Source organism: Physella acuta, unplaced genomic scaffold (genome assembly GCF_028476545.2).
Source record: "Physella acuta isolate Inbredline_101_S28 unplaced genomic scaffold, ASM2847654v3 ptg001479l, whole genome shotgun sequence".
In the NCBI taxonomy this organism is placed as follows: Eukaryota; Metazoa; Mollusca; class Gastropoda; family Physidae; genus Physella; species Physella acuta.
This window is the reverse complement of record NW_026732994.1, coordinates 48,057-67,902: the sequence shown is the minus strand read 5'-3', so window position 1 is coordinate 67,902 and position 19,846 is coordinate 48,057. Positions and strand designations below refer to the sequence as shown.

Sequence of the window (19,846 nt, the reverse complement as noted above, 5' to 3'; positions counted from 1 at the left end):
GACAAAAAGATTATGTGTACCTTCGCGGCAACACATAACTATAAGTTATCGCTCTTTTAGAAAATTTAATGAAAATCTTTTTCTTTCGGATTTATTGGCTGCCCCCTTCTGCAATGTATACAATTATAATTGTCCCGATCTTGCCATTTCTGAATGGCTGCGTATTTTCTATACTATATATGACAAACATATTCCTAAAATCTCTAAAAGAGTTAAGACTACATACAAACCTTCTTGGTTTAACAACAATATGTTCTATGTTAAAGTGCTATTTAACGCCCAATCATACATTTTTCTTGTTCGTTTAGTGCGCAGTTGTTTTTTGTCAAGCAACTCTATTGTACTACAATTTTTTAAGAACTAAAAAAATGAATAACAATGTTTTAATAGCAAGCTTTTTTGTATTAATACGATGCAAAGGAAAAATAACTAATTGTCTTTGAATATATAATCATTAACTAATATTTAGATAACTAAAAATAAAAGAGTGAATCGCCTCTTGAATTCAAGGCATTCAATACATAATATAGCGATCCACGCTTTTCTTTTTAGTATTACGAGGCCCATTAATGTATGTCGTATGCTAAATGTTATAGACATATAGTTATAATTAAGCTGTAACTAATTTGTAACTGTGGGTTGGTTAAGAGTATAATAGAATAATAGAATGCATGAACAGTGTCTCTACTAGACTTTTTCTCCGGGGGGGGGGGCACTTGAAATTTTCGGGGGCGGTAGACTTTCTTCGGGGGGGGGGGGGGCGGACACTGTTAAGAGTATATATTTTCTATATAAATTATATAAATTTCATTTCGTTCGGGGGGGGGGGGGGGGGGGCTTCGCCCTCCGAAGAGATGCCTGGAAGAAACTCTGCCCCCCCTCTCCCCTCAAAATTTCTTTTTCGGGCCACCTATATAGTATAGTAGTTCCGCCCCTGATGAGAGGGTAATAATAGGAAAGACCGCTAACGAAAAAAAATGTGATAATATGCCATAATTAAAGATATGCGGTGCTAAATGTTTTTAATTATCTTCCATATAACATACTATAATTTGTTAAAGGGAAACAACTCAGATACTTAATGTATAATGACTATTTATTAAATGAAAACGAGAAAGCTATATAGTTCAGTCAGCCACGAAGATGGGCGTGTTGGTAAACACAGCAAGCACCCTGTATGATCAATCGCCTCAATAACACAAAGACCACCGATAAATGTATTCAGAGTCTGAGAATATTTCCCCAAATGTTCGATTTTTTATTTGGTTCACTTTTCTGAGACAAGCCTCCTTAGTGGTCTTGATCGCATTCGTTTTGTCTTTTTCTCTCTTTTAAAATATATAAAATATAAATTAAAATCTAGATTGGCCGTAGTCTTTTTTTGGAACGGTAATCGATTACCTTAAATACTTTGTGCCTGACGATGCTTGTATTCAACTCTCTACACTTGACTACTCGTTAGTGGGCCTATTCGGATCTTTTCCAAACATTGGAATCTACGTTTGTGCCGTGAATAAACTAGTGAATCATAAAATGCATGATCAAGTGGACATGACCAAATTGACGAGAATCCTTCCATCATTATTGTTGACATGGATGTATTTATAGGTTTTGCCATCAAAGCAGCCGTAAAAATAAAAAATAAACATACTTAGTGAACGTAATAAAAAAAAGTAAAGTTAAGTTTCCCTTTCAAACCTGACGGTCCATGGGGCAAGTGAAGTAGAGTTCACTTGTTTCTGTGACCTCGGCATATGAGGAGATAGTGTGGTCAGCACTATGCCCAGCCGCCTTTACTTTCCCTAACGTGAGTTAGGTGGACTCAAGGACGGTCTACTACTTGAACCCGGATTCGAACTCGAGACTTACGGGTTAGCAGTCCAGCTCTCTACCGCTAGACCACTCCGTACCATTGAACGTAAAAAAGAGCTGTATACGGTGTCGAGTCCTGGTTTTAAATCTTTTGGAAAGTTAAAAAGCATTGTAAAATAAAATAATGCTGACGTGATTGAGCTAGTTCATATATTCAATACTGTATAAAAAAATATTAAAATATAATTACAGGAAAACGTTAAAAATTAAAATTGATGAGTTACTATACAATCAGACTAATCCTATGAGCAACTTAAAACGGTAAACTATGTCACATGTATGACATATGACTCTACCGCCCGACAAAAGATTTTATTTTGACCTGTCAGTGACAGTTTCCCCAACTGTTCGATGTTTTGGTTCCTTCTTCCCGAACCAGTGGCGTAGGCAGGGGGGGGGGGGGTTAGGGGGGGGGGTCATAACCCCCCCCCCCCCATAGACCCCTCGTTATATAGAAAAAGTATGAGGGGGGGTGCAAATCGAAAGTTTGAGAGGGGGGGTGCAAATCGAAAGTTTGAGGGGGGGGGTGCAAATCGAAAGTTTGAGGGGGGGGGGGGTGCAAATCGAAAGTTTGAGGGGGGATGCAAATCGAAAGTTTGTCCCCGGAAAAATTGGAACCCCCCCCCCCCCCCCCCCCTTGAGACGATCCTGGCTACGCCACTGTCCCGAACAATCCTCTACTTGGTTTTGATTGCCTTCTTTTTGTCTTTAAGATATATAAAATACTAGATCTACATCTAAATCTGATCTAAGCACATTCTGCCTGATGAGGCAGCACCCACCCCACAACAATTCGCAACTAATTAGTGGGCCTATTAAGATGTTTTTTCCTTCAAACATTGGAATACATTTGTACAGGGGAGAGAACAACAAATACATGGGTGACATGTTTGCAGATTTTCGCTACTAAACATAATACAATACATTGTCTCCCATATTCGTTCATCCAGTTTTGTAAATATGGCTGTAAGGGAAATAACTTATATTTTAATAGGTAGAGTCAACAGAATAATCTAACATGCCCCGCAAGACGATTGCGAAATATGAAACAATAACATAAATAAACATATTTTATATTTCTTATTGGAAATGCTCAAATTTAATTTTTCAAAATCAATTTAAAATTTTCAATATGATTATATCCTATAATAGAACACAGTTTTCTTTCTTTAGAGTTATTTATTTTAAGTGTATCATTGTATATCAATCGTTGTTATATATAGTTCAATTTCCCTTCATCGCCATCGTTTTAATCATCTCTAAAGCTTCTGACTTTTTTTTTTTTTGTTTTTTTTTTCTGACTTGAGCTCATCTACAAGAGAGGTTATGGAAAAGTCAACCACCAAAGGATTCCTTCGACTGACAATTCCATTATTGAAAAGGAACTTGGCGCCCAGAACATGATTTGCATTGAAGATTTGATCCATGAAGTGTTGACTGTTGGCTCAAACTTCAAGTATGCCTCCAACTTCCTTTGGCCCTACAATCTCTCCTCACCCCTTGGAGGATGGCGTCGCAAGTACAACCACTACAATGATGGTGGTGACTATGGCTTCAGGGACACCACGATTGATGCTCTTGTTAAGCAGATGATTTAAGCCTAGACATACATGGGTTCTGCAACAAAGGAATGTCGTCTGTAAAATTAAACAAACTAGATTTACTGGAATAAAATAAATAAAGCTGAGAAGCGTGGAAAGCGCCAAGTGCTACTAAGGCCAGCATCATAAGTGATAGTTAAATTCCTTGGTGTAATGATGAAACATATTTACATTGGAGAATTCGAACAGATAGATGATCATAGGAGCGGCAAAATTGTTGTTAATCTTACTGGCAGATTAAATAAGTGTGGTGTGGTAAGTCCAAGGTTTGATGTTTACATCAGAGATATGGAAAAGTGGACCAACAACCTTCTTCCCTCCATGCAGTTTGGCTTTATTGTATTGACTACATCCAGTGGAATGGTGGATCATGAGGAAGCAAGAATAAAACACTTGTAGGGGGGGGGCAAGATTTTAGGGTTTTTCTTTTAATGTCATGCTGCACTGAATAAATCTTTTTAAAAAATGAAAAAAAATTAAAATAAATGACATCCTGCTTATTATTGCATCGCAGTGTGTGAGGACCAAAACATTGAAAAAGGCTGCCATTGAAAAATAATACACCAGGCTCACTACTGATTTTCACTCTAACAAGAGAGTATGTGAAGACATTGCCATTATACCAAGCAAAAAGCTCAGGAACAAGATTGCTGGGTTTGTTACACATTTGATGAAGAGGATCCAGAAAGGCCCAGTTCGCAACATCTCTGTTCAACTTCAAGAAGAAGAAAGAGAGAAAAGATAACTACGTCACTGGGGTATCAGCCCTGGAACTTAACATAACTGAGATTGATCCAGATACAAAGGAGATGTTGAAGGCTCGTGACTTTGCCAACCTACCTCATTTGCAACCCCTACCTTTGCTGGTAGAGCATAACCTAGAGCACCACCTATAGCACCACATGCTCTTGACTTTGCCAACCTCTCTCATCTACAAGTGACACAGCCAACTCACATCTCTGCTGGTAGAGCATCACCTGCTGGTCTGAGAACTTTAATTATAGCTTTGTAATGAAGTAAATAAATGATCAAACTCTTGAAAAAAAAATCTGGATGACATCCTGTATGTGGATGACATCCTGTTTACTGACCTCTGGGTGTCACAACCAAGACTATACGCTAGTCGGTGTATTTTAGATGGACCTTCTTCTTCCTTTTGATCATTTTCAAGTGCCAACTTTAATAGAGTATTGACCCCCCCCCCCCCCATTTCCCCCCCCCCCCCCCCCCACCCCGTCTTTGCAACCTTTTTCCGTCACATTTAAGAGCAAAGCATTCAATGATATAATCAGTGTTTCTTCCATACTTTTTTTTCTCCAAGGGGGGGGGGGGGAGGAGGGGCTTGAAAATTTCGGGGGGGGGGGGGGGCGGACTATGTCAAAAAGTATATATTTTCTATATAAATTCCATTCCGTTCTGGGGGGGGGTAGACTTACTTCGGGGTGGGGTGGGGACTTCGCCCCTCCGAAGAGATGCCTGGAAGAAACTCTGGATATGATCTATTTTGGTCCAACATTTAGTGTTAATTAATACGATTTATAGTCAATTTTATTCATGCATGCTAAATATACAAGCCTGTAAATCGTTCATTGAAGAACAAGTGCCAGAAAGTTTAGTAATCGCTGCTTTAAAAAAAAACATACGGGGAGATAAGTCGTTCAACGTATGATGGAAGGTAAACATAGGTGACACCGGAAGAAAACAAACTTGGATTCTCTCCCATCTTTGAAATCGTCCGCCCACCGAGGTCATCTTGTCAATCCCCACGTCTCCCGCCCCTTGTAGCTGTCACTTGGTCAGCAGTCTGGGGGGTGGGGGGGGGTATGGTCATATGGACCAGATTTTCTTTCCATTCCTTTAGCTTATCGTACTTCTGCCTCCAAGAAATAATTGCTTTTGGCAATGGAAAATACAAATACGACATGATTCCCGAACAGCTAATTAGCCCGTGTCATATCCAGGTCTGCTTAGTACTGAGTTCTATTAGCAAACGGCGATAGGTTTAGTCCAGCTGGTTGAGCAAGTCATGTGATATGTGTCAGCTGACATGTCTTTTGAATACTATTTTTGTTAAATTGTAACTTTTCGCTACTTTTAAATTTTCCTCACAAAGCAAGTTTGAATTACGTGATTTTTCTCCTATTGAGAGAGTGATGTTTGAGATATTGTTAATGGTTACCAACAACAAAAAAATTAGCTGCGGCCCTTTCGGTTATTACATAATAAACTTCATTTAAATTTAATTTAAACAATAGAAATTAGGCTTACATTTTTAAACGAATATAATTTTGTCTTTTGGGATTCATTTTCTTGTTAACTTTTTTTTCAAACGCAAAATATTCAAAACACTTTTAAAGTAGTCGTTGAAAACATACGTATGTGGTAGTATAGTTTAGGCCTAGCACACTGTGGATGTTGCTGAGCTAGCAAACTACACACTCCCTACATGACCTAAACACATCCACATTGCGACACTAAACACAGATTGAAGTAAACAAAAACTCCTCTTGTCAAATTTGGATCATATTTTAATAACAAAGCCAGTAGGTCAAGTAAATAAGGTTTCACATACAGGCTCAACAATACTGTATTACATTCATTTTTTGTGTATTAATTAATAGAGAAGCTAAGTACTACACATTATATATTTACAGTATGAAACATCAGAAATTTATATTTATATAATACAGCAAACATGCTTAAGGTATTATTTATGTACACGATGTTTTTAATTATTTGATGTCAAACTAAATGTGTATACAAATATGTACACACTTTATTTTAATGTCACATATTTACATTTTTTTTAAATTTATTAATTTAATTAACATTAGTACAAGAATCTGAATATCAGGTTCAATGAATATGTGATGGCATTTTGAGACAGTTTTACTGTAAAAGTGACAAGGCATTGGTGTACAACATTGCTGTAAAGTGTCTGTTAGTTGTTGGCTATAAATATATATCTAGCAACGTGTGCTTTTGAAACTAAAACAAGCAATGTTGTGATCAATCATTTAAGTACTATTGCAAAAAAAAAAATGTGATTTAATAATGCAAAATTGAAGAATATTTTACGTAAACCAGGATGCTATCTTGCATGCATTCATTCATCTCATTTAACATTCTCAATCACAGCGCTTATTCATATACCCAGCTTCAACCCATATTTACATTTCTACATTAACTTAGCCCACATTCAGGTATACTACTACAACATCGCATAACTCGTTTCTCAAAATAATCACACATACAATTTCAACCCCAAATTCGCTCAAGTATGTCAACATAATTCTCTCACCCAATCACCATCTTATTATACATATCTTTAATAGTAACAACATTTTAAATGCAACAACGAAAAATGACTGAATTTTAACAGAAAAAAGCAAGGGAGGTTATTAAGAAAAAAAAACAAGGGAAATAACTAACACATCTGTAAAACCTTTTACGTGCGTTTCTATGGAGCCTTTAAGCTCCATGTTGCTAGTGGACTCGTGTTTTAGATAAAGAGTTAGTTAGTTACTACTCGCTCTATAACCCCACAAGTAGTTTCATATGTTGGTTGATAAATAAGCGAAAACAATATATCAATATGCGAAATATTAAGTAGCAATTTAACATACGTCTCATATAAAACGATTATAAATATTATTTTCACAGGCAAAACAAAAAGCAATTATAAAACACGTATAATAAAAGTATAAAGAACAACCAAAATTTTAAGATATGTTATTACACCATACTAGCATATCAACCAACACAGCAAATTGGACTTGTTGGAAAGTGTAGAATATCATAGTCTCAAGACACACAGTAACTGGGATGTACATGAACACAGAGGGACACATGAATACAACAAGACAGACATGCAAGACACGTGAATGAACATCTGATGAATGAACATCTGAACACCGGGCACACAAGGTACACATACAAGGTACACATACAAGGTACACATACGAGTTGATGCTAGATTTTGATATACAATTAATGACTGAGTACTTTACTTACTCAGTACTTCTTAACTTCTTTCCAAAATGAATAACAAGTTAAACATGTATCAAGTACTCAGACAAACAGCACTCACACATGACTAACATTTATTTATAGATAACTATTTATAGGTTGACTAACACGTGACCGTCTATTTTTAGACGGGCTAACACTCCACAGAACCGTTAAGGCGTTCATCAATAGCGTAGCTGCCGGAAGTGGTCGTGGAACCATCGTCGTCCTCCTCATCCATGCTGTGGTTCAGCGTGGACAACCGGTGGTGCGCATGCGTGTACTGCTGGTGCTGCGTCAGCAGAGGATAACTGTTCTGCGCAGCTGGGGGGCGTGGTTTGCTGTTGCTGCTGCTGCTGTTCTGGAGCCGGTCGTGTTTGGCGATGGCGTCCCGGCTTAAAGGCACCTTAATCGTGTTTGGTTGGCTGTTGTTGTCACGTGATGTTAAATACTGCGGCCTCATTGGCTGAGACGGGTTGGCAAGAGGTGGGAAAAGAACCCCGTACCCAGGGGTTTGTTTTTGAGTGTTGATGTAAGAATTTAATTTCTTGTTATCAAACGCCTGTTGGGATTGGTTGGCGGCGGGGTTAAGGGTCACAGGGTTGTGGGTCACCGGATGCTGGATCTCCCTAGACCGGTCCATACTGGCTTCGTCGTCGGAGAAGCGGACTTTGCTGGGCATTTTTCTGGGCTTGTTGAAGTCGTTGTAGGAGCCGTACATCCGGTTGGCCCGGGCCAGGTCGTTTTTGTACTGGGCGGCGTCGCTGGGGTAGGGGTAGCCGAAGGTGGTGTGCTGGTTGGTAGCTGGGGGTCCAAACGCTACCGGGTCTCTTGGGGGTACACGGGGTAGGTTGATCATACCAGAGTTGTATGGAACTGGAGGGGATCCTGAGAGAGAGAAAAAACATTTTAAAATAACTTTTAATTCATTTTTTAAGTACGTCACTAAGACCAGCCTTTAGCTTTATATATAAAGCTTTATACAGCATGTACACCTGTATAGCTATTTAATTGTTTTCGTCCAGAATACGCGTGAAAGGAAACCTTAGACAATAGTCCAGCATTAGAGATCGAAGATCGAAAACTAAGAAAGTATCCATCATACAGGTCTAGCTTCTTTTTATCTAAGGCCTAAAGTGCGTTGTTACTTCTACAATAGTGTATAGGACGGGGAAAAAATCGAAGATCTGGTGTAGAACCTTAAAATTCGTTAACATTAGTTGAAATTTCGGCCCAGAATCGAGTGTTTATAAAGCTACTTTAGTTCTTCTACCTCAAAAGAACGTACAAATTACCAACAAGCCTACATACGAAATAATACCACAGCCTACACCCTAAGACTACAGAACTAACCTAAACCAATCATTTTTCTACAGAACTAACCTAAACCCATCAGTTTCCTACAGAACTAACCTAAACCATTATTTTTCTACAGAACTAACCTAAGCCCATCAGTTTCCTACAGAACTAACCTAAACCAATCATTTTTCTACAGAACTAACTTAAACCCAACATTTTTCTACAGTACTAACCTAAACCCATCAGTTTCCTAAGAGAATAGCCTAAACCCATAATTTTTCTTCAAGAATAAAAAAAAATCCCTTGTGTACCTGTAGGAGAGACTTCCTCGGTGTCGCTGGCACTACGGTCGCTGGTGCCTCGACCACTGTCGCTGGCAACTGTATCACCGGAAGTGTCGCTCCGGATGTCTTCGCTGGTGAACCTTGGTCGTCCCTGGAGAAATGAGAAAGACATGAATCAGTGCTCACGTTTATGCCAAGTTTGATAAGTTTATGTATTTAAAAAATCTGTAGAACTTTTAAAAAGGTGCTTTATTAATCAGCATATGCAGGGACGGTGCTTCATAATTAATTAGATGCCATGCAATATATTGGATGCATAATTAATTAGCTGCTATGCAATATTATATCCGATGCATAATTAGCAGCTATGCAATATTATACCTGGCTTTTATTGCTATAACCGGTTACCCGACGACTTTTCCCGGTAGTCAGTTACAAAATAACCATAATGGAAATCAGGGAAGTATGCAGGGGATGCAGATTTTTTTGTTCTTACACTCTTTAACACCTCGCAACCTGTACCATTGGCCCAATCCAAAGCCTGGCCGTACCCCTTGACCAACAGGTAAACAGACGTTCTAGTCTAACCCGTATCATAGTCATAACTCTAACAGGAAAACTATCATTTTAAAAACCCTCATTACAAAACTGTATTGCCAGAGGAAGTTGTTTCAATTTATTTTTCGATAAAAATCCGTTTCCTCTCTTAAAGTTCTTGAAATGAAGCCAACACAAAATAACAGTTATACTAACATTTAAGGGCGTATTAAAACAGTGTATTTCACGTTCAATCGGAATCGGTAGTTGTTTTTTTAAAAAAATCGTCTCTTGTGAATTTGTTGGCGATGTGACCGTAAGTGCTAGAACTCTCACCTACTCTCTAGTTTACCATGGCGCGCCCCTCCCCCTTCTTCTAGAACATGAATAATCTACCTCTCGGCACCGCGAGTTCATCAATAATTTGTCAATACCATCAGTTGCTTCCCCTTTGATTGTTGTTCCTCATAAAGACGGCCGATGTAGCCTGATCAGAAATCAATTTTTATATTCACTGCGTAGCTGCTCGATTACGGTAAACCTTTTAATGGAGTGGCCCGTTGTTGACATGACCAGAGGTAAACAAAACCCCGATTTAGTTCTTTTGTCCAGTGCATTTCCTTTCACACATCAGTAGTTTCTGTACCCCTAGGCTAGTAGGTAGTCGAGGATTTTCTTTTTCCCATGCCAGTGGCTTTTGTAAATTTAAAAACAAAATTCACTTTTTTTTCTTATATTTTATAGAATTGAGTTTCTTTAACGCAGGCCTAAATATTTTAATTTTTTTTTCCCAAACGAATTTATTCAGACGAAGAACTATTGTGTTAGTTGCCATAGATATTTTTTTACATTTGTTTTAAGAGTGCTTGTGTTATTTTAATAATGTGATTACTACCTTCTAGAAATATGATATGATTATTTGAAACATTTGATTATGTAAACGAGAACGCTAAAATGGTTCGATATTTTCCCTACAGGACTCTAGTTACCGAGAACGATTGTCTTGTTCTTTCTAATATTCAAATCGATGAAAAACATACTTATGTTGATTAGTGCTTACGGTATATTCAGTTCAGTGACTGCAAAAAAAAAAAAAAAAAAAAAAAAAAAAAAAAAAAAAAAAAAAAAAAAAAAAAAAAAAACCAACCCCCACCTATTCAACAAAGGACCACGTCGTGAACGAAAACTGTTGTTTAACATTAAAGTCGTGAGAGACCCCTCCGAGGCCTGAGACGATGGCTGGTGACCATGCCCTGATCCAGGTGATCTATCATACGTTTTTATCAAACAGATTTCACGAATAGCCCTCGGTGCGAAATAGATTAGCGTAGTACTGAGTGTGTGACCTCCCCTTTCTGGCTAGAAAAGGTGGCCGCACCCTTCAGATTTAGCGGTATAGGAGGGTATTGGGGAGGGGGCGTTAAGGAGATCCTCTAAATTAGGCAAGATGGTGTGGTTTAGTTTAGACTAGAATAGGTTTACGGGGCCAACGATTAACAATTGTATTGTAGAATTTATAACTTAATGTAGGCCTAATCACTTTGGAAGCAACATCTTTAATGTGACAATGAACGTCGTAGAGTTGGGCTTTATCTTAAGACAGAATGGGTTTCAAGGAACCCACTTTACCTACGCTATAGATCTGCGTGGATATTTAGCTAATGCCAGAATAGGTTTCAAGGGACCCACTTACCTACTCTATAGATCTGCGTGGATATTTAGCTAATGCCAGAATAGGTTTCAAGGGACCCACTTACCTACTCTATAGATCTGCGTGGATATTTAGCTAATGCCAGAATAGGTTTCAAGGGACCCACTTACCTACTCTATAGATCTGCGTGGATATTTAGCTAATGCCAGAATGGGTTTCAAGGGACCCACACTTTACCTACTCTATAGATTTGCATGGATGATTAGCTAATGCTAGAATGGGTTTCAAGGGACCCACACTTTACCTACTCTATAGATTTGCATGGATGATTAAGCTCTAGACAGAATGGGACCCTCTATTGAGACGAGCTTAAGTTATTTTTATTACAGTTTGTTGTTACTATTAACATAGTGAATAATTCAAGATAGTATAACTTGAGATAACTATCTAGTTGCTGGCAGTTTCAAAACAAACATGGCTGCCATTCAACGATCTTTATTGAAATAAAAACTGTAATCATCGAAGCGTGGAGTGAGGATGTAGTGGGTAGACTGGATGAGAGGATGTGACGTAATTTTTTTTCCCTCTTTCTATATCAGGCGCGATGCATGTTTTCTATAACAGGCATCCTGTTTCTCGTCTCGCTCCTGCAAGTCTTTGAGAGCCCTCGCTAGTGACAGAACTCCAGTCACTACGACGACAAAGACTAAACTCTTTCATCAGCTATCGGCAAAACACGAGTCAATAAATTGTCCTCTGATCAAGGCTTAACAAATCGTGCGGGGTATCGATTATGGCCCTTCATTGTCGCTGGTCATCGGGGCGGACTGTGTTGCTAATAGCAACCGTGCTAAACATCTTCTGGGCTCCTTATCAGGATGCGGCATCGTGGTACGTGTAAATGTACACAATACTGGTTTATATTGGTGAACTGTTTTAACAGAAACGACAGCGGAAAACCCCCTTCAGGCTCGGAGTTGTATAAAAAAAGTTTTCAAAAGAGAGAGTTGTGCGATTTCCTTTACTGTATGGTGTATAGAAAGATGTAGAGGTAGCGTTTTTGTGTTGCTATGGCAACAAGACGAGAGTCTGACAACAAGACTCCAGTCAACTGTATAACGAGATCGGCGTGTTCGAGCGGGAGAGCGTAACACTGACTCCAAAAGCCCCGAGTTCGAACCCCCGGGCAGATAAGGCTCTTTAGCACGGGATGTTAACACATCTAGGAAAGAAAAGTCCAAATTCATACAAATGCTGCCAAGCAGATAGTTCTTGTTTGGACAAAGACTATATAAGTAAATCCAACGCAATATGAGCATATTTAGCCAATGCAGTCCATAACTTCTCACGGGAATACGTCAAGTAAAATAAGTCATATTTAGACAGGTCAAAAAAAAAAAAAACTTACCTCTAGAAAGAAAGTGTCCAGGTTCATGCCTGATGGCTGATTACCGGAGAGCTTCTGATGGCAATCAAAGGACGTGTTGGTGTCCGCACCTTTCTGTCCACTAAACGGGAATTCCACCTCCTTGTCGGGGCTGCGGATCTTGAAGTCGTGCACGCCATTGAGATTCAGTTCGGGAATTTCCTTTGACAAGGGGCTGTGTCTATGCGGAGGGTCTTTGCTTTTGTATGCAGCTTCGGGACACCTAGCTTGATCGGTGCGTCTCAGGATTAGGATAATAACGACAACGATAACGGCGATGATGAAGGTTATCCCGGCGATGATGCCAGCGATGATGACGTATTTTTGGTCCATGCTAGCCATCTCGCTTAAAACGGTTACGTTGGTGTAGTCGATCTTGATAAACAGGAAACTGTCATTGTAAAGGCGAGGGCTGCCGCCATCTTGAACGGATATTGTTAGTCTGTATTCTGTCTCCCGGCTTTCTGTCATGGGTTTGTTGATGAAGATGGTGCCTGTTGAGTTGTCGATGTTGAAAATGTTAAGCGGGTTGCCTTCGACGATAATGTACAGGAGCCTAGCGTTCTGATCGGTGTCCCCGTCCACGGCGACGGCCTTAGCTATGATGGACCCGGGGGAGAGGCTGGCGCTGATGTTGATGAAATCGTTCCCTGGGACGGGGTAGAGAAATTGTGGGGTGTGGTCGTTGTCGTCGGCGACGACGATGGTGAGGGTGGAAGTGGAGCTGAAGGAGGGCGTACCGGAGTCCTGGACCATGACGGTGATGAGGTAATGGTCAACTGACTCCCGGTCAAAGGATTTGCTGGTCGTGATGACTCCTGACTCCGAGACGGCGAAGCTTCCGGAAGGATCGGTGATCAAACGGAACTTGCACACGGCGTTGATGCCGTCGTCCTTGTCTGACGCCACAATCTGCGCCACAAAAGTTCCGGGGTTTTGGTTTTCTCGGACACTGTACTCGTTCCGGACAATTTCCGGTTGGTTGTCGTTGACGTCATCGACGTAAATTAAAACAGTTCCGCTTCCGGTCATCGGTGGGGTTCCCAGGTCAGTAGCTAGAACGGTCAGGCGTATGACGTCAGAGACCTCCCGGTCTACAGGTGCTTGCAGGGAAACCCACCCGGTGAATGGGTCGATGGTGAAAGCATTGCTGGAGTTCACAGAAAGCTGGAATTTGAAATCTCCGTTTATACCTTCGTCCGCATCGCCTGCGCTGACTTTCAGAATGTTTGCAAGTTTTTCGACGTTTTCTTTGACGTGTACCGTGTACGGGGAGTTAATAAACACCGGGCTGTTATCGTTCACGTCTAGAAGGTTTACGGTAAAGTTAACCGATGAGGTCAAGCTGGGGGATCCCATGTCCGAGCATTTGAGAACCACGATCATCTCTTGCTGGGCCTCTCTGTCTAGCGCGCTCTGGATCTCTATAGCGAACCCGTGCTCCTCAAGCGGCTGTAGGACGAACTGCGGAGACGTGCTGACACAGCTGACCAACCCGTTATCCCCGTCGTCGTTGTCCAGGTACTTGAGGGTCCCGATGAAGGACCCCACGGGGAGGTTTTCTGAAAGGACGGTGCGGGTCTGCTGCAGGGGGTCAGCGAGGGTGAGGAAAAGTTTGGGCGGGGTGTTGCCGACGTCTAAGACATTGATGATCAGCACGGCCTGAGACGTCCTAGCTGGACTTCCCTGGTCTTTAGCCTCAACCACGGCTTGAAACTTCTCCAGGGATTCGTATAACAGACTGACCTTGACCGTGATGGCGCCGGAAGTTGGGTCAAGGTTAAAAGTCTGCAGGACTTTGCTGGAGGTGAGAGAGCTGAACTGGTAAGAGACTTTTCCGTTCTCGTCGGCGTCTTTATCGCTGGCGCTGATGACGCCGACAAGAGTGCCAATGTCTGCGGTTTCTTGGACGGTGAAGTTAAACGCCGTGGAGTTGAACTGCGGGCTGTTGTCATTGACGTCAAGAACGTTAACTGTCACTGCTAGAGTTCCTGTCAGCGCCGAGCTAGAGTTACCGTCCTTGGCGTAGATGAGAAAGTTGTACAGGCTTCTAGTCTCGCGGTCAAGGTTCTGTCGCAGCACCAACTTCAGGATAGAAAAGTCTAGAAGCTTCTCCTCTCGTAGGTCAAACACCTCGTTTTTGTTCATCCAATACGTAATTACAGATTTTAACCCCACGTCTTTATCGATGGCGCCGGAAAGTGACATCTCAGTTCCGATCGGCGCGCTTTCAGAAATATTTAACTGCAGGTTGTCTTTCGGGAAGGAGGGTGCGTTGTCGTTGATGTCTTCAATAACGACAACCACGTTCAGAATCTTGATCACCAAAACGTCGGATTTCACCGTGACGTCAAACTGCAGCTGGCAAGTGAGGGCAGACGTGTCGCAGACTTGCTCCCTGTCGATCTTGGCGTTGGTGAAGAGGGCGCCGGTGTTGCTGTTGATGGTGAAGAGGGAGGAGATCCGCAGCCCGTCGGAGCTGAGGATCTGGTACTTGAGCCCGGCAAACACTTCCGGCGTGACCTCATTTCTCAGCCCGCTCTCCTCAGCCACGTTGCCTATCAGAGTGTCCGGTTTGGACTCCTCTAGAAAATTGAATATTATATTTTTTCTCGTCTGCGCCAACGCTGACGTCAACGTCGTGATGAGAAGACACACGTGACCAAGTTTACCCAACCACGTGACTGCCATTTTTAGTCTCTGATCCTAACAGTTTCTAACAACTTTTTTAAAAAAAAATTGTTCTTTAAGATCCTCTCGTAGAAATTTTAAGCATCTTTCGTTTTTTTTAATTAAATCTGAAACGAAAAAAAAAACTAAAATAAATCAAAACATTAAAACAAAAATTTAAATCAAATTTAAATAAATCTTACATTAATTAAATCAAACTAGTAGGCCTATATTATTTAAAAAAAAAAACTTAACCGCTTCCTGTAAATAAAAATTCAAGCCATAAACTTCTCAAGCCCACTAAACTTTTCCAAAAGACATATCGCTTCATCACTTAAGACAATTAAAAAAAAAAATCAAATCCGTCGATTCTCGCTCGTGGTCAAATTTTATTCAATCTTTTCATCTATTTCACTCTTGGGGCTAAACGTGAAGCCCTCGGCTGAGTGTCACTCAAGAGATATCTATTCACTCAGACAGGGGCAACTGTACCCCTGCTAGTGAATAATGGTTTACCTCAACTGTTTGAGAGACTGGCCCGGTTGGTTAAGGATTTACGGCCAGCTTAAAAAAAGGATTTATATAATCCTGCACGCGTTAAGAACACGGGGATAAACGTTTTTTTTAAAACTGTTTTTAATAGATGGGAATGTATTTTTAACTGAGTATATGCATGTGCTGTAAGCAGATGTTTGTGAAGTGAATGCATGTGTGTTTGTATGTGTGTCTGCATGTTGCTGCATATTAGTATAATAGTTTACACACGTGTGTTATCTGGACGTGTGAATCTACATGTGTTTTACCATATACTAGTATAAGGTTAATTAATAAATATAAATAAGAATTATAATTGCATTATAGATATGTCTGTATGTTAAATTTTGCTTTTTTTTTAAAATCACATACCCAAATATATTTAATGGTTGTTTTGAAGACTTTGTAAGTTTGTTTAAAGAAAGTAGATAGACAAAAGATGTGGTTTTGAAAGCCACATGTGTTCAAAAACCACATGTGGGCTCTGACACCGAGCAAGGCTGACGTTTTAACAATCAGTTCAAGGCGATTCATCTCTTGGGCCGTTAAGTCTCCCCTACCCCCTACACCCCACCCTCACCAACACCGGCTCTATTACCGCCAGAACAGACGTCAAGCCAAATTGGCCAGCTTTTAAATATTATTTTAACTCGACTTTTTCCCCCTTAATGAAAATCCTGGCGTTTCCTGTTGAAAGGTAAACACCGCGGTTCGCCCATCCAAGGGCGGCAATCCAGCTTCGATGCCTGCGGATGAGCGAGAGTGCTCGTTGATGGCGGGAAACGTAAACCTCCGGACGACCAGCCGGCCGTGTGGCATGGTCACGTGGTGCTGGGTACGACCGGAGACTTCCTGTCAGACAACTCTTTTATTGCGTTAAAATATACAAATCTAGACAAAGGGAGAGAAGCAGGGGTAAACAAGGGGAGAGAACAAGAAGTAAACAATGATCAAATTGCGATCCGAACAAGCTTGACACTGGATAAGAGTTAAACTGAAGAAGGAAAAAAAAACAACCCGAAGACGAGTTTTGTTGATGTAGCGAGTAGCAATACATATGCTACACGGTACTCAGCTCTTGTTGATGCAATCTAGTGTCGTACTTTATATTATAGCAAGCAAAGTTATGCTAAAACTACCCTTGCTGTTACGTACACAACCTAACCCAATTAAATTTAAAAAAAAAAAAAATTAAAACGCGGCCACGTTAACCATTACTGTGTTTACATTTTAAACGTCTGAAGCCATTTCCTTAACCATTAGCTCCTGCAGTCATAAATATTTGTTTCGTAGCCCACTTGAAATGGGTTTGGGAAAAAAATAATTAAACTGACATTTGTTTCAAATGTTTTAAACTGTTTAAAATTCATGTACACAATATGTACATCGAGAGGAATTGTGAATGGCCATAAACATTTAAAACAATTTATTGAATTTAATCAATAAAGGTAACTACAGTAGGCACGGAGGCCTTTTTTTCACAAAAAAAACTTAAGAAAGAAAAGATAAACGTGTGAATTTCGATGCACAATTGTGTGTGTTTGAGGGGGGGGGGGGTAATTATTAGGGTGAACGTAAACAAATACGAGAAAGTAGATCAGAATTAGACCGTTCTCTTGTGGTAGTGTTGGGTTAATTTGTATTGGGATTGGTGGAGTTTGGTGGTGATGAAGTGGAGAATATACTTTATTTACTACAGAATGTAATTACCAATACAAAAAGTATTGGCAGAAGTGAAGCGTTGAAAAATAACGTAGCGAATGTACTTAACAGTTCACATAACTAAATCTAACGTTGTTGTTAATTTTCCACTGCGCGTCACATTAAGATAACGTTTAGAGTTTGGATTATAGAAGATAATAGTAAAAAGAATACTAACATTAGTAAAGCCTACTGGAGAAGACACGACTTACAATAAAAACTAACAAAACATATTTCTTACTTAGAAATAATTTCTTCTAATCATGCGTCTACACAGCGAATATATTCATTTTTCACGCTCAGTAATCCAATAATGCGCCGTGAAGCAGATATTTACATAAAATACTTTGATGTTGGTTGTTTGGTCCATGAGTTATAATACTAAACAATACCTAAGCGCTGTCTTTGTGTCTTTTTGTTCTTTTCTTTAAGAAACATAACGGAATATATTTTATTCTTTATGAAACATAACGGGATATATTTTGTTATGAAACATAACGGGGTATATTTTGTTCTTTATGAAACATAACGGGGTATATTTTGTTCTTTGTGTAAGATAACGGGTCATATCTTTACCATGGAGCATGGCGGTCACCTGGGGTGGGGGAACTCCCCCCCCCCCCCAGCAGGTACCGTTCAACACCTGCGTAATGACATGTTTTTATGGCCATCCATTGCTGACTCGAGGTGACGCATGCGTCATAACCTGACACAATGACTCCCGTTTAATGTCTGTGGTGCTTGAGAATTGCATTAACCGAGGCGGGAATATATGACAGTGTTTAAGTGATTGCTCAGGTTTTTTAATGTGTTGTTGATGAGGTCTGTATAAGTGGGGTGAGAATGTGATTCTGGGGGTTAGTGGGGGTAGGAATAAGGGTGTGGGAGGGGGTACTCGCGAGGTTAGGGATTGGGGTGTGTGAGTTTTATAGCATGCAAGTTGTACGCATAAAGACAGATTTGCAAAACGTATTAGAAGTGTAGCACATATTCACGCGCTGGTTCAAACTTCCAACAAAAACATGTTAATTGGGTTATGTCAAGCTACAAATACAGACTTGCCAAATTGGCAAAATATGGTTATCTCATCAATCATTTGGTTTTTTTTTCAGTAGTGGCCAAACGAAATGCTTTGACAGACTAGCTCTGTATGATGTAAATTAGATACGTCTTGATGAATGTATGGATTAGGTTGAAGAAACTAGTTAAAACATTATATATTGTATTGTCAGCATTGACGCTAAAAGCGTGTAAGTCTGAAGGTAATGTATACATCTATAGTGTGTAGGTTACACATCTGTAGTCTGAAGGTTACACATCTATAATGTGTAGTGTACACACTATCACAAAGACGTTCTAGAAGTTTCCGCGTGAGTGGACAAACAACCGACAACCCAGTTCAATGACCACTGTCCAGTCCCACCGACAGTGCTAGACACACGAACAACAACAGAAGATCACACAAATGCTCCAGATGGTACGGCTAAACGGTTAGTCCCCCGCCGTGTTGACACAAGCACTGGTCATCTGGTCAAGCCGCGGTACGTCTATTCCTTTTGTAGTCGCCACGCGCTAGACGTAACGACAACTGGACGACACGGCAATGGGCGTGGAGACACAATGGTCCAGTGTAAACAGTGGTCATGTGAACAAAGCATTGCCCTTTTCTGTTCTTCTCCGTGTTTTAGCGCTAGACGTATGGGGCAAGGGAAATACTGTGGTAGAGTGCGCTAGTTCACATGACTAGAAACAAGGGCTAAAGAAATACAACTCACAACTAGATCACAACATAACTCGTTGATTGGTTGCCCAACACTGACGTCATTTATAACAAGGTCACACTGTTTTTTCTTTATATGTATTCTTTAAAACTAATATTTTTGGACAGTATACGAAATACTGAAAGCTACAGAACTAGTATAGAAAGATATACAATACTACATCTAAATACTATATAATTAATGTGATTAAAAAATCATACAATACAAAAGGTATTGCATAGTACATTTATAACGCAACGCGTAAACTACAGATTTAAGGGGTAGATCTAAATCATATTATATTGTTAATACGAACTTTGTATTATTATGTATGAAAATTTGCATCCCGCCATTTTATTTAGAAGCCGAAAAAGCGCGGGCTTTTCCATGCGTGCTAAGGACGTTTTGATGCAACAAGCGTGCTTTTCTCCGTGGAGTTGTTGTTTCCCTTGCCCTGCTGATCAACGCTGTAGCTTTAGCAATAAACCTCATTGCCTTAAGTA

General features: G+C 40.2%; 1 protein-coding gene across 1 annotated transcript; it reads right to left on the bottom strand.

Annotated features, from left to right (window-relative positions):
* Nucleotides 1-5,988: 5,988 nt before the first annotated feature.
* On the bottom strand, nt 5,989-15,470 carry LOC131928241 (protocadherin alpha-4-like). Its single transcript, XM_059284196.1, has 3 exons — nt 12,661-15,470; nt 9,092-9,215; nt 5,989-8,369 (listed from the first exon to the last, which is right to left on the bottom strand). Exons 1-3 carry the CDS (start codon nt 15,367-15,369, stop codon nt 7,636-7,638), a joined length of 3,567 nt encoding a protein of 1,188 aa, XP_059140179.1. The 5' UTR covers nt 15,370-15,470; the 3' UTR covers nt 5,989-7,635.
* Between the last annotated feature and the right edge of the window lie 4,376 nt (nt 15,471-19,846).

Bases quoted from the DNA above. Each gene is read 5' to 3' on its own strand.
- LOC131928241 (XM_059284196.1), bottom strand. From the start codon at position 15,369: ATGGCAGTCACGTGGTTGGGTAAACTTGGTCACGTGTGTCTTCTCATC. The intron at 9,216-12,660 runs GTAAGTTTTTTT...TCATTTCTCCAG, and splicing joins TGGACACTTTCTTTCTAGAG to GGACGACCAAGGTTCACCAG. The intron at 8,370-9,091 runs GTACACAAGGGA...TCTCTCTCTCAG, and splicing joins CGAGGAAGTCTCTCCTACAG to GATCCCCTCCAGTTCCATAC.